This window comes from Gymnodraco acuticeps, unplaced genomic scaffold (genome assembly GCF_902827175.1).
Source record: "Gymnodraco acuticeps unplaced genomic scaffold, fGymAcu1.1, whole genome shotgun sequence".
Taxonomy (NCBI): Eukaryota; Metazoa; Chordata; class Actinopteri; order Perciformes; family Bathydraconidae; genus Gymnodraco; species Gymnodraco acuticeps.
In genome coordinates, this window is record NW_022990238.1 from 6,688,594 (window position 1) to 6,703,359 (window position 14,766).

The window sequence follows — 14,766 nt, forward strand, 5'->3', positions numbered from 1 at the left end:
TGCAAGTGCAAGCAACATAGAAGACTCAATTAGAAACACTGCATTCTTCTGCACATAAGGTTCTTTAATTGACCAGGTCTTTGCCAAAACAGTTTTTTCCAGTAATGTATGCATCTCCACCTTTCCTTGAGTCATTTGCTTTGCTGATCTCTCGCTTTTTGCCGAACCTCTACCGCTGCGTTTGTTGATTTCTATCTCTCTGAGGGACTTTCTGAGGGACTTTCATGCTCCAGTTTATTAAACTACCCCCTCTCTCTTTACATCATGCCTACATGTCTTGCCAAGCGGGGAAGAGAGTTTGTTATTTCAAACAGCTGTAAAACAAAATCCTCCAACGTTATCTGTCTATTTTACAATCCCACCAGAAAAGCCAGGCCCTCCTATTGATGTGCATGTCACAGATGTCTGGGGTTTCAATGCTGCGCTGGAGTGGAAGCCACCCAAAGACGACGGCAACTGCGAGATTATCGGCTACAGTGTTCAGAAGGCTGACATGAAGACTAAGGTACGCATGGTGGGACAGAAGTGTAAAGGAGTATACAGATAGAGATATATTACTAACTTGCAGAAAAATTGCAAAAATCTAGTTTGAACTACATTTGAATTTGATTACATGCTTTTGATGCATTTGTATAACCTTATGTAGAACTTAAATTGATATTTACAAGATAACGTTATAATTAGATCATCAGCTTTACAATTATCGAGGGATTTTCCATCTTTGGTGTCAAATTCAAAATGCCTCCTCAAATACTTTCTCATGGCTTGGTGTCATGATTATCAGCTCAGCACGATTTGTTAATCTAATCTATTTTGCATTATCAAAAGAACAACTAAAGCCTACATTGCAAGTACAAAGTCAGAAGTAAGGGTTTTTTTTGCCATTATTTTTGGCTTACCTAAATTAGCACACTATCAGGTATAGCATGTCACAAAGTATAGTGTAGTATGCCATAAAAGAGACAAGTCACCACCATACAGTGTGATACAAAACAGTTATAATAAATGTCACAAAAAGTCTGAGCTTGTGTGGATTTCAGACCTGATTGCAATAAAAATGCATGGAAGGCTGTGTGGCAGGCTGATCGTGGCACAGAATGGGGAAGTGCCAACATCCATAAGCGTCCAGTGGACCCTCTTGATCAGATTGAGGCATGGCTGCTTGGAGATTTGTCACATGACTGCAAAGCCTCAATGTACTGTCATGGTCATTGTGTTGTACCAATTGACAGAGTTGGACCACAAGAACATGGATGCTGGGGATAGAAGATTCTACAGCTTATATAGCTCTCATCCTCGGCTATAATGGCACATTTCCACTGCAGCGGGGTAGCCCCGTTTAAGCGTCCCTAACGGTGTGTCCACACAGCAGCTTTGACCAAATCTTGAAAATCCTGGAGCTGGGCGTGTCTGACAGCTTGGGGATTTCGCGACCAACAACCAATCACATGAATATCACATGAATATCCCGCCCCCGACATACAAAGCAAAAAAACCCGGTTCTTCCCAGTGCTTCTCAAAGTGTGGTCCGCGGACCACTGGTGGTCCGTGAGCGCCCCCTAGTGGTCCGTGAGTATATTGGTAAAATTTCACATTTGAAATAAATAAATGTATTTAAGTTTTTCGCACTCTCGCGGCAATATCTCTGTAATGGAACGAGCTTAAGTTTCACTTTCGATTGCATGATATAGCCAAGATAAGCACCTTCATCACACATGTTGCCACTTGTTTGTACAATTTTCAGACGATTTGTAAAAAACGATGTGTTTTTGGATATTTGTGGAGTTAGGTGGTCCGCGAGTGTTTTTTTATTGGTTAAGTGGTCCTTGGTATGAAAAAGTTTGAGAAACACTGTTCTACACTATTGTCAAATAGGAAGGGCTATGATGAACATTTATTTTTTTAACATTTTGAACATTTATGAGATTAATGTTTATGGTGCTATTTTATGCTACATTCCATGCTGGCTAATGATACTGTCTATGCTTGCTAGCAACGAAGTAAACTAGCAACGAAGTAAACTGGATATAAAATCCCCAAACAAGCGAAAACCTACCAGTTTCACCCACTGCCTCTGCCACCTCCCCCCATGCCTGGTTCCTCCGGTTTGTATCCCGGTAAGTAAATAGGGACTGGTCATAAAGAACCGGGTGATTTGCTACCGCAATAACTAAGTTCTCCTCCATTTTTGTGGAATATAGAAATGAACTGCGGGTCTGGTTCTCCCAGCTTGCACGCGGTTTGATTGGCTAGCGCTTGAACTGTCAGATTTGCATAAACGGATCTGATTGGCTGTCGCTTCCAGCTCAGCCTCAAAAGTTGAACATTGTTCAACTTTGGAATCCTGAACATCCTGGAAATCCTGGAAATCTTCGCCTCGCCCCCCCACAATGCAATTCGGCGATAAGCGAGGGAAAGTGACGTCATCCCCATTCAAAGTCAATGGGCGGAGACGCGCTGGAAGCGGTGGACAAATCGCCAAAAGCTGCTGTGTGGACGGGCCGTGAGTTCTCCTCCATTTTTGTGGAATATAGAAATGAACTGCGGGTCTGGTTCTCCCAGCTTGCACGCGGTTTGATTGGCTAGCGCTTGAACTGTCAGATTTGCATAAACGGATCTGATTGGCTGTCGCTTCCAGCTCAGCCTCAAAAGTTGAACATTGTTCAACTTTGGAATCCTGAACATCCTGGAAATCCTGGAAATCTTCGCCTCGCCCCCCCACAATGCAGTTCGGCGACAAGCGAGGGAAAGTGACGTCATCTCCATTCAAAGTCAATGGGCGGAGACGCGCTGGAAGCGGTGGACAAATCGCCAAAAGCTGCTGTGTGTACGGGCCGTAAGCGTCCTCGCTCAGGCCTCGGGCTGCCTCGCTGGCCGTCCAAGGCCGTGGCGCATTTCCATTGCAGTTTAGGACCTGGGGTAGCAACGCAGTGTACTAGGCGGGGCGATCGGCTTTTTTTTGGTTCACATTTCGAGTTGTTCCGTCGAGCTCCCGCTGGATTTTATCATCCCCAATGAGATGTAGGAACGTCGTCACCTCCTCGATCGACCACGGTGTGCTTTTCTTTGACGTTGCCATTTTTGTAGCTCCTCCGTTTACAAAAATGCTGTGTATAAAAATGCTGCAAGCTTGCTTCTAGATATATATGCGACGCAAGGGATGATCTCGCGCGCGATCTTGTGACGATTCTCTCTGACCAATCAGCAGTCGAGAGTGTTGACGTCACTAGTTCAGCCCTGGCCTGATAGAACTAGAGATGGCAAATCCGGATCCTTTTACGAGCCAAACGATAACTTCTGGAAGCTATCCTACTTGCTAAAGGGTAGGCAGAAGGACTGGGCTACGTTGTAATGTTATTTTACATGTTATAAGGAGAGTAGCGAGTGACGCAATTTATAGTTTTAATTTGTACGTCACACCAGGTGTAGGACTCAAAGGATCCGGGTTAATGATCCGGATGAATCAGGACTCGCCCATCTCTAGATAGAACCACGATTTTATGAGGCCGGAAAAAGAGGGGAAAAGTACCCGCTAGTCGGTGCTACGCTATATGGAAAAGACACCAAAAACTGGCCTGGCCGCTTGAGGACGATTAAGGACGCTTAAACGGGGCTACCCGCTGCAGTGGAAATGCGCCATAAGCCTCTTTGAACCCCTGCTTCTCCACTCTGTCTCTCACATCAGGATTGGTTCACAGTCTTGGAGCACAACCGCAGACCCAGCTGCACTGTGTCTGACCTGGTCATGGGGAACGAGTATACCTTTCGAGTGTTCAGCGAAAACATCTGTGGCCTCAGCGACATTTCTGGCATCAGCAAGAACACTGCCACTATCGCCAAAACAGGTGCAGTAATCCCCGCAGAGCATGGCACTCTTTAACATGATACTATTGCTTTTGATTCTAATACACATCTAATGCATGCTTAGCTGTAGGCTACACTGTGTTCAGTAAAACCATAAAGTCAGCATTATTGTATGTAGGTCAGAATATGAAGAGAAGAAAATATTTCGATTTGCGATTCATATTACACGATTCATATTAGTTGTGTAATGAATTTAGAACTATTGGCTGTGATTAAAGTTACAGTCTTGAACATCTTGGTTTCGTTCTCTATGACAACACCTTTGTGTTTGTGTTTCGATCTCAATACAGTACAGCGCTGCTTTAGTTTTTCCAGAGAATGTTCCCACAGACATCCATTGTGTAATTCTAGCTCATCCTCATTGTGTAACCTCATTCGGCAATAGAAAGTGATTTAACAGACATTTATTCAAATTAAAATCAACAAGATTATTAATTGAATTACTTTATTATTATTTAAAGGGAAATGTATTCACACTGATTATCTTAAACACAAAGAATATTTGACAGTGTTAAATTACATTTTATACTGGCTGCAGATTATGAAAACAACTAGGCTGGGAAATGAACACCTGCCACCAGCCAAATGCTGCTACTGTTGTCGTGTTGTTGCCTTTGGATACTCTTAAGAGAACATTTGGCAGCCAACCAGCCAATGGCTTCTGTGTTCCAAGCTTTAGTCTGGCCTATAAAATTGTAGGGATTGTTGATTATAGTACCCATCTGACATCATAATGAAAACATTTTGTAAATTGAAACAATTTGCTAATTCAACCGCATGTCATACAATACAATATAAAACAGTCTTTTGTCTTGGCGAGGCAACACAACTGGAAATGTTTGGTAAATAAAGCACATTATTCAACTCAATGTGTGTGTTTTTAAGGTAATAAATTAAGTAATTCAACACTTCTCAACCTTTCCAGGTTTGGACTATAACCGTCCACCCTTCAAAGATAAGGATGTGAGCCATTCCCCCAAGTTTACAGCGCCCCTGGTCAACAGAATTGTGGTTGCAGGTTACAGCGCAGCCATCAGCTGTGCTGTCCGTGGCTTCCCTAAGGTATTTACATTTTAACATTAAAAGTGTCAGTAAAATGATATTTTGTTATTCTTTATTAATCAGTTCGGAAAACTGCTTCGACAGCATTTATAAACTACACATCTTCTCCGTGTTCATCTCTAGTTGATCTTTCTTTTTAATATAAATGTTGTTAAACTATTTCAACTCTTACATCCTATCCTGTAATTTCTGTGTCCTTATTGATTCTCTCCTTTTCCAATTCGCTCTGAACGACGTTGTATTTGCAACAAACTTGAGCTGCCAACAACATTAATGCTCTATATAGCTATAAAAGTAGAAAATTAAATATTTTTAAAAATCTATCTTGATCTGGAACATTACTGTGATTAATGTCACAAGAATGTTTCCTTGTAAATATTATCATGTAACCAATCCATTTGTTGTTATTTAGCATAGAACATGAGCAATAGGCAATGTCCCCACTGTATCTGGCAAATCTTACATAACAGTGCACTTTACCTGCAAGTGTATGCCACAGATGTTATGCTTTGTGTTTTTAGAGAGAGCGTACAAGTTTTGAGTGTCAAACAGCGAGAGTAGAACAGCCAGACGGGATTTTGATGCCTTTGCAGCAGGAGTGTATTTTTATGTCTGAAGCTAGAACAAGAGGTGGAGCAGGAAGATCTTTGAACACATATCTTCTTTTGCCCTCGGAATCGACAAAGATTTGTCAAGCCGAAATGTTGACCTAATTCCACCTCTCTCTCTCCTCCCTCTGCTCTCCTCCCCTCTCAACATGCCTTGCTCTGTTTATACGCTCCTTCCACATCTCCTCTCCTCTATCCCATCTACTTTGCCTCCTGCTCCAAAACAGCCAAAGATCATCTGGCTGAAGAACAATATGATCATCGGTGAAGACCCCAAGTTCCTGATGCAGAACTACCAGGGCGTGCTGACTCTTAATATCCGAAGGCCAGGCTTGTTTGACGGGGGCAAATACTCCTGCAGGGCCGTCAATGATCTCGGTGAAGACGAGGTGGAGTGCAAGCTGGAGGTTCGAGGTATGCTGAACTTCACTTCCCATAAAACCATACATTCAAAGTAGTGAGTGAGAGATCGACCTGTGTCGGAGCAGTCTCTCTGACAGTCTTCAATAACGCTCAGCTTGACAAATCTCCTTTAAACTTCGACTGATCTCTTCTTGTGAAAATTCAGTTAATATCTAGCCACATGTGCCAAAAATAAATCACCTTATTGTATGTGTCAACCACCAGATGACTCTGAGTGCCGTAATGTCTTTAAACAGGATGATCCACTGGCCTCTCATGCTGATTTAAATGTCTCTTTTCCTCCCCAGTTGCACAAGAGAAAGGAACGGAGACGAAGAACTGAGCGACAGCACGAAACAGTGGAGGATACAGTCGAACAGGAATAGTAATGGATTATGTATAACAGGATAGTCATGAATAAATATGATTAGAATAGATCACTGGCGAGGCTCTAAAGCCAATCCTGCTGCACCCCCCCTCCTTCCCCCTTATCACCGCAGCTATGACGAATGCCACATCAGTAATATGCCGTTAATTTTTACAGCAAGCTGCCACCCTGTCACACTCTGACTGACTGAGAGAAGCCACCATGTACTGTAGTAGCACTGCCCCTCTGTGACCACACACAGATGGATCCTTCACCTGTCACTGAACACACTTATTAAACAGACTTTCATCCATTACGGCTCCCTGTGTGTGTCTGTTTTGTGTCCGGGACGTTTTTATAGGTTGGGATACATTTATGATTGTAAGGCTGAAACCTCTGCAGTGTGACCGAGTGTGTTGCTGTGTTGCTCGGTGTGTGATGTGTGAGCGGGGGTCCGTCGGCCCTGTGATGGTTGAGTGGAGGGATCACTATTCAACCAGGCATTGCCGACTTCATGGAGCCAGCAGGATTAAAGGGGTTCTCATACACAGATATAGACCTGCTGTGTCCTTCATGCACACACACTCAGAGGGCACACATGTTGACTCAGAGACACACACACCTTGTTTTCACCCAGTCCCACATGCTATACAACATTCCTCATGGCATGACCTATAGTGGTAGGCCTTTACAGATACATGACTTACACTCATGCACATGCAAACACAAACACACACTTCGAATCAGGGTCTCATTAGCATCACACACTAGAGACTAATTAATGCACCCATCAACACTGCCCTAATTATCTCTCCCACGTCATTACTGAGCAAACGAATTACTGCTAATTTACACACCCGCAAAACAAACACAGCACCGTCTCTGCTGGGAGAGTCTGCCGCGGCTCGCCTCGCACACCAAATTAAAGCCTCGCCGATGTGCTGTAGACCACCGCCGCCCCCAAGGGACCCCGCCCTCCGTTACACACCCCTAACTCCACCGTCTGACAGTGGAAGCCTTGACAAAAGATCAACTTGGAGACAAAAAGCAGTTTTAACAAATCCAAAAGTTTGACTGCTAAAGTCTCACTATTCTGGAGTCGTGAGAGTACTCTTATCCTCAGGCCTGTCCCACCACTGACTGCATCACGTCTTGGTCTCCTGTATCTCCAGCAGAGGGGGTAAGAGCACAGTGACAAAGACCCCAACTGACCATCACTAGGATCCATGGTGTGAAGTGTGAGTGGCAGGTAATTTAAAACTATTACATTACCCATGCATCTCTGACTGAAGCTCCAAACCTGACTCTTCAACATGTCCCCCTGACGTCCCCTGACTCTTTGCACTAACTTTAAAACTTCTCGACTTTTGAGTGCAATAACTTGCATTACCTCTTTTACGCATGAGTGGGAGAAGTACTCAGATCTTGTACTTGAGTTATTGTAAAAGTACCAGAGTGTAGGAATACTCTGTTAAAAGTCCTGCAATCAAAATGTTAGTAAAGTACAAAAGTATTATAATTAACATATACTTTAAGTACCAAACCAAAAGTACTTATTATGCAAATTTGTCAATTTCAGAATAATATAACATGTGTTTTGAGTATGATTATTATTGATGCATTAAAGTGTTCTCAAAGCTGGTAAATGTTCAGCTAGTTTAATGACTTTGTATACTGCAGGGTAGCTTGTGAAGTTACTCCAGGTGTAACTAAAGTCTGATTTAAGTGTTGATTATATTTCACATCATAAATCCAAATATGTAAAGTAACTAAAGGTACAAAATAAATGTAGTGGTACAATATTTATAATTGTATTGGAGTAGAAGTACAAAGTAGCATAAAATGGAAATACTCAAGTAAAGTATCTCAAAATTGTACTTAGGTACAGTATTTGAGTAAATGTACTTAGTTACTTCCCACCTCTGCTTTTACGATGAAGCATTTTGTTAAAGATGAAATGGTAAGAGGGCATGTATGCCCAGATGGAGCAGGGACAATCCTCCAGACACCTGAAAGTAGGCCAAGGATTGGTTGCACAGTAGACCTGCAGTGCAGCACAAAGCTAAAATGTTGAACCCTGTCGAGCAGTAAATGACTCTGCAAGCGTGTGTGTGTGTATTATGTGTGGTGTTGATATAATCGTATTGTCAGTTAACCTGAGACACAGTGTGGTGTGTTACTGTGCTGATTGACACAAGAAAGCTACACCACATGCTACTTTACATGGAAGTCTTGGAAAAATAGATTCTTCAGAAAAACAGCGTGAAACCTCGATACTGCACCTGAGCTTTACCCTCTGTTCCATCCTGCAAAAGTGATATTCAGTTGCTAAGCAATCAAACTAATTGTATCTACTGGCATCATCCGTGAGCCTTACTAAAGTTTCAAAACATGAGAAGATGCAGTTTTACAATGCTGTGTGTGCCACACACAGAAAGCTTCAAGTAGTAAGCAGAAATAGCGCATTTTGTTTTCCTCTCGTTCCCTGTGACACACCTTAAGGCTCTTTAACTTTGTGATGTCTGAATACATTATTAATGAGGAAGCATGGCAGCCCAGGAGTGAACTGTCGGCTTCTTCCTGCACACTGTATCTGCTTTGCTGTCTTTCCAATATTAGAACGGGCCTGCCTCAGATGAAAGAGAGTGACAAGACAAGTCTTACCACAGGCTGAGAGGGAGGCAGATCGGTGGGATGCAAGCACTGTTATGTCTGTGCGTGCAGATTTGTGTGTGTGAGCTGAAAGAAAAGAAAGACGAGTGATACCAGAGACATAAACACACCTTCTGAAACAGTAGGATGGAGGAAACTATAATTATGCAAGTAATTATACATGAAATCACAGACTTGGAGAGGAAGAGAGAGAGAGAGAGGAAGAGAGAAGGTGAGAGTGAGAAAAGGCACTGGAGGGAAATAGCTTTGCAGTGAGACTCATCCATGTACTTACAGTAAAAGAACTGAATGAAACAGAGGGAGAACACACTCATATCCATAGGACCATACACCTGTTTCCTCCGGTCCGCACACAATGTCCAATCCTCTCCTTCTAAGCAACATCTTAACCACCTTACTGTACGTGTCACACACATATCCATACATGGACCATTTCTTTTTCTTCCATGGTATGCTCTATTGAATAACAGTGTGACTTATACCCTGTGTCATCGTGTTCATTGATTAAAGAGCCCAACCCCTCCCTGCGCTCACGACATGTAATGAGCACATACTGTAAACTATCGTGGAGTGAGTAGGGGGCGTAAAAAGGAAGAGCTGCCCCACATTTCACAATAATGACAACTTCATGACTGCATGTGGCTGACAGAAACACACAGCCTTATCTACACTGAGGGAAACTCTTTGATGTTGAGCTCCTGTCTATATAAAGTAAAATGCTCCAAAGTGAGGACATGTTGGCTGGTTAGGGTCACAGGGACAAATGATCGATGTTTTGATGTGTCAAATTCACAGTTTGAGTTCTAAAATAAAAGCGGTTATTCATTAATTTATGGACTGTGTTTTAATAGTTAATGTACATCATCTTGGGGCATATACCTTTTTGTATAGAACAACAAACAGAATCATCATTTATCCTGCTAGTTAGCATAGTCCAGGTCATGGGGGAATCAGGCTAAACTATTAAGTCCTTCTCCCCAGCCACGTCCTCCAGTCCCTTGTGTTCCCTAGGCATTCTCAGGCCAGATGGGACACATAATCCCTTTAGTGTGTCCTGTATATTCTTCTAAAGTCTCCATTCATAATGTCCAGGAAACCTTCCACAGTGAGGCATTCAGGTCAGAGACGTGAACACAGTTGACTCCTGTACTAATAGTGGAGGTTCTCAAAGCTTATGATGTCCCATGATTTTAGATGGATAGAAATATCTACTAGAGTAATTTGTATGTAAGTGATGAGGGACAAAGTTAAAGGGCCCATGTCATGGCCATTTCTACTGATCATAATTCCATTGTTGAGGTCTACTAGAATAGATTTATATTGTGCAATTTTCCAAACTCACATTGGTTTCTCATACAGCATCTCTGTAAAGTATGTGTATTCACCGGTATTCACTCTCTGTCCTAAACGGCTTGTTGGAGCTCCTGCCCCCCCCCCCCCCCCCCCCCGTGAGCCCAGTGTGCTCTGATTGGTCAGGAAGTTGAGAGGCTCGTTGCTGCTATGTGCTGCGAGGAGCGGACAGGCTTCCGGGTCGGCAATACAGCGAGAACAAGCGAAACTCATCCTGAGCACACACAAACACTCACAGCCGAAGTAAAAACAATAAGTGTGGCTTGATATTGAGTAAGAAAAAGGTTTATAACGCTGTGAGAATGGGTCTGCGGAGAGCATTTCTCCGCGATCCCAACTTAGCGGCTCGAAAAACGTTTACCCATTTAAACAGTCGTGGTAGATACCTTGTTTGTTTTAAACATCATAAATACACAAACAACAATGAATACTTACAGGTTGTGTACCCGAATCTCCCGCTGGTCCAAACAAAGTAGGAACAGCATAGTTCTTCAGTGCCCTACGCTGTACATATCCGGCATGAATCGCTGAAAGGTTTGGGAAGCTTTGTTTCGTGAAATACTGGCAGAGGGTGCGGCCTCTGGGTATTCACACGTCAAAGTACCCAGGAAGTAAACAATGGAAAATTAGAAATCTCCAACGAGGCGTTTTGGGGCAGCATAGACTGTGTTAGAGTTTTACTCGCTACACGGTGTACTTTGAGAGTTTTTGACTCTGCAGACCGTTTACATGCATAAAAACCTTCATAACACACAAGGGGACGGGTAATAACCGGAAAAGCATGACATGGGCCCTTTAATAGTCCGCTTGCTTAAACAAAAATGAATTCCAAAATTCAGCCAAAGATACTGTTATGCAGTCTGTGTCAGATAAAGATGGAATCTGCAGTTTTTCGGTTAAGATAAGACAAGATAAGATAGTACTTTATTGATCCCAATTTGGGAAATGTAGAGGTGCAATGCTGAGGACCCCAAACTGGATCATGCATGTTAAAAAAGACAGTTAATAATTCAAAACATGTTACCAACTACCAAAATCTCAACCATAGATTTGAGATACAGCTTTTCATTCCTCTCTGCTTCCCAGTCTTAATATACTGCTCTCAAAGCCATGTCTTTTCCAGTATATTGATTGCTCTCATTGTAATCTCCACTGAAATGTTGTTCAGAACAGATTCATATGAAAAGGGTGGAGAAGACTCTGAGAGTTAGAGCTGGATTTAGAAACTAAAGTGAGTTTAACCATTTGTAGTTTAAGGTTGCTACATATCTGTGGGAATGCGGGTTTAGGGAATAAAAATAGCCAACTGAAGCGTCTCATAATTAACGTGTGTGGGTGCTGCGCACATATGTGTGTAGGTGTTAAATGTGTTGGCACACAAAAATGAGCCACATATTGTGTATGTAAATCCATCTGCATAGTGTGAAAGGAAACAGTCTGGCAAATCATAAAAACATATGCAAAGCACTGACAAACTGCACTGATAGAGTGGTCAAGGTCGATACTTCAAATGATGGCTGCTACAGGGTAAAATTACACCTACAAATAATTACATTTTTAATTCTTGAAGGACAGCAAAGTTTCAGTGAAATGATGCACTGAGCTTCACAAATCTGAAAAACAGAAAAGAAAGATAGCTTACAGAATGTTAAAAATAAAATCTAAGAAAAAGATGTTGGTTTGCCTGTCACTTCCCTTTCTCCTAACATTTGAGAAAGCCAAAGAATGCCTTCAGCCCAGAATGGGTTGTCATCTGTGAGACATGATGGTGGATCTGTAATAGCAACTATGCACTGGCATTATGTCTAATGATTGATCTGCATGGTCATGTAATAGACAAGGACTATGAGGCCATTTCAAATGGCAGAAGCAGCCTCGGGTACAAACACTGCTCCATCATGATGTCTCCACACTCGACAAGACACTACTGCATCCATACACACAGCTACATGAGGTAAATGCGTACTGAGACTTTGTAAATATACTCTGAACCAAACTGTCACAATATATGATCACATACGTTGATCAAATCTGTGATCATATATGATTGAGTCTTTGATTTGTGAAAATGTGGGTAAGACTGCAGTTAGCAAAGGCTAGACGAAGACAGAAGCTTTTCATCAGTGAATCCAAACAAGGATACGACTACGTTATGTGGAGAGACTGTGAAGTATTGGCTAATCTTTTTGGGAAATGTATAGATATCGTAAAAAAAACAATATATTTTTTAGTCAGCTTTAACATTGGATCTTTGATGTATTTGAGATGTGCAAACTACTATATGAAAGGGCACAAAGTCAAAACAAATCTCTAAAAGTAATTGCTGAACAGTTGTAATGGTTGGCTTTAAGTATCGGATGAAGGGTGAAAATACTGAAGTCACTGAAAAACAATTAAATAGACCGAAGTCACCTTGATATTACTTTAGGCCCTTCACAATATGCAACAGTAATTGAGCACTTGCATTCAATGGACAGTGACAAATAGTAAACAGAGTGCCCCTCCTAATTTGTGAACAGAAAATCTAACTCATCAATATGAGACATTTCTAGGGCTGTACAGCATAGTTTAAAGCTCCATCCATAACGCCCACCTTTGTTTTGGCTAAGTACTGATTCACTTAAACTTGTTATTTCTGCACAGTTTCCGATTAAGATTAGGCTAAATTAATAATCCAGACATTTTCAATAACTCTAGAGCATTGATATATAATATTGAAATATTCTTCATCAAGCGTTATTTTGTAGGGTTAAGATTTAAAACATTTGTTTTACTCCGTCAACATTTTTATAAACAGGACAGTTGGCAGCAATGTAACGGCACTATAAATCCTATTTACAGCAACATTAACAGTACAATCTTTTTTTTCATCATCATTTTGAGTTTATGTTTTGTGGGGCCCTTTACTAACTTAATAATATAACTGTATTAATGACATCCAATGTTGAAATTCATTTTAATGAACACATTTGGAACATTATTGGTGGTGTCGTTAGAGCGGTAGGCAACATGATCGTTTGACGGGTCAGTGGAGGTTCATCAGGTAAAAAAGGTTGAGAACCACTGTGCACCAATTTCACTACAAAAGGTGAGAAAGAGTTCATGGTACTTTGTCTAGTAAAAACCTAGAAGTCCTGATTCCCTGTTGGAGGCCAAACAGAACAAAAATTCATATTTTTCTTCTAGAAAAATAAATGACGACAGCCTTGGACATTTTTGTTAGGAAAACAACACGTTTTGAAGAAAAACTGCAGCATTGTCTCCACCAGAAACATCATTTAATTTTTTATCACAAGATTTCTCCTTCCCTCCTCCCTTGAAGTAAGCTCCAACATCTGACCGAAGGCACGCAGACCGAGAAACCACATGAACGCTTCTCAGTGAGAACTACTCTCACAGAAGGCATGGAGGGTGGTTGTACACCTTATTAGCTGCTTGATTATCATGTTGTTAGGGGGCCTCGGTTATTTTGTCAACCCCCCCAAAACGTGTTCATTTTGTTTTCTCTGCATGTGTTTGATCATAATGCTCTCACCTCTGTTTGCTCCTCATCATTATTTCCCAGGAATGCTGCAACTGTAGAAGTGAGGCTTCTCGGTGTAGCATAGATCGGTCTATACGTTATGATCCCACTCCCCCGTACAAACACACACTCACACAAGACTCCCCAGAGCAAAATAAACACACACTACGAGCTAATGTCTGCGTTTTAGAAGGGTTTTTTCTCATGAAACAGAAAACCTTTGCTGTTGAATTAGATTTGCTTACTCGTCCTCAACCATCTTCAAAGGACTTAGATAACTGAATATACCTTTTATACATTTCATGCCACTATAATTGTTTTTTTTCACCCACTGAGCAAATCCTGAGCGGGTCTTTGGGGAATATAATTCTGTATACGGCTGTGCTTTCATCTGCATTATGTTTAGTAAAAGTATTATTATTTTAGGTTATTGTTTTTGGTATTGTACTATTAGTTGTATTTTTCTGCTGTTCCTGTGGTTTCTGTTTTTCTACTATCTCTCTGGTTTTGGGGACAGTCTTGTGCTTTAGGTGGGGGGGATTCATCTGCTATCACAGGATGGAGAGAAAAAGGCCTTGAGGTATTTTCATTAAAACAATTACACTAATTTCACTTTACTTGCTAACGGAAAAAAATGGAAATGTTTTATTTTAAGGAACCGGGGGTTGGAAAAAATGCAAGCAGAGAAAAAAGAGGGAGGTGAGAAAGAAGAAAGAAGACAACCTGAACAAAACTTTAAGATTGTCATGATTCAAGCAGAATAGTAGGTAATGCTTTATATGTTTCAGACAATAAGGGCAGTTCAACATTAAAGGGTTGTAAACGTCCTCCTTTATTATAATTGAGGAAGTAAATGACTTTATCCGTCTAGTCTCATGTTGAGAGTGATGTTATTAGTTTCGCTCTGCTTGTAGGAC

At 41.5% G+C, this 14,766-nt stretch overlaps 1 protein-coding gene across 1 annotated transcript in view; it reads left to right on the forward strand.

Moving 5' to 3' along the window:
- Positions 1 to 6,616, forward strand: part of mybpc2a (myosin binding protein Ca) — a 44,198-nt gene extending 37,582 nt beyond the window's left edge. The window contains exons 25-29 of the mRNA XM_034220070.1: positions 366 to 505; positions 3,686 to 3,845; positions 4,790 to 4,926; positions 5,762 to 5,948; positions 6,245 to 6,616. Of these exons, the coding sequence (XP_034075961.1) occupies positions 366 to 505; positions 3,686 to 3,845; positions 4,790 to 4,926; positions 5,762 to 5,948; positions 6,245 to 6,279 (659 nt within the window). The 3' untranslated portion in view covers positions 6,280 to 6,616. The remainder of the gene's footprint in view (positions 1 to 365; positions 506 to 3,685; positions 3,846 to 4,789; positions 4,927 to 5,761; positions 5,949 to 6,244) is intronic.
- Positions 6,617 to 14,766: the final 8,150 nt, after the last annotated feature.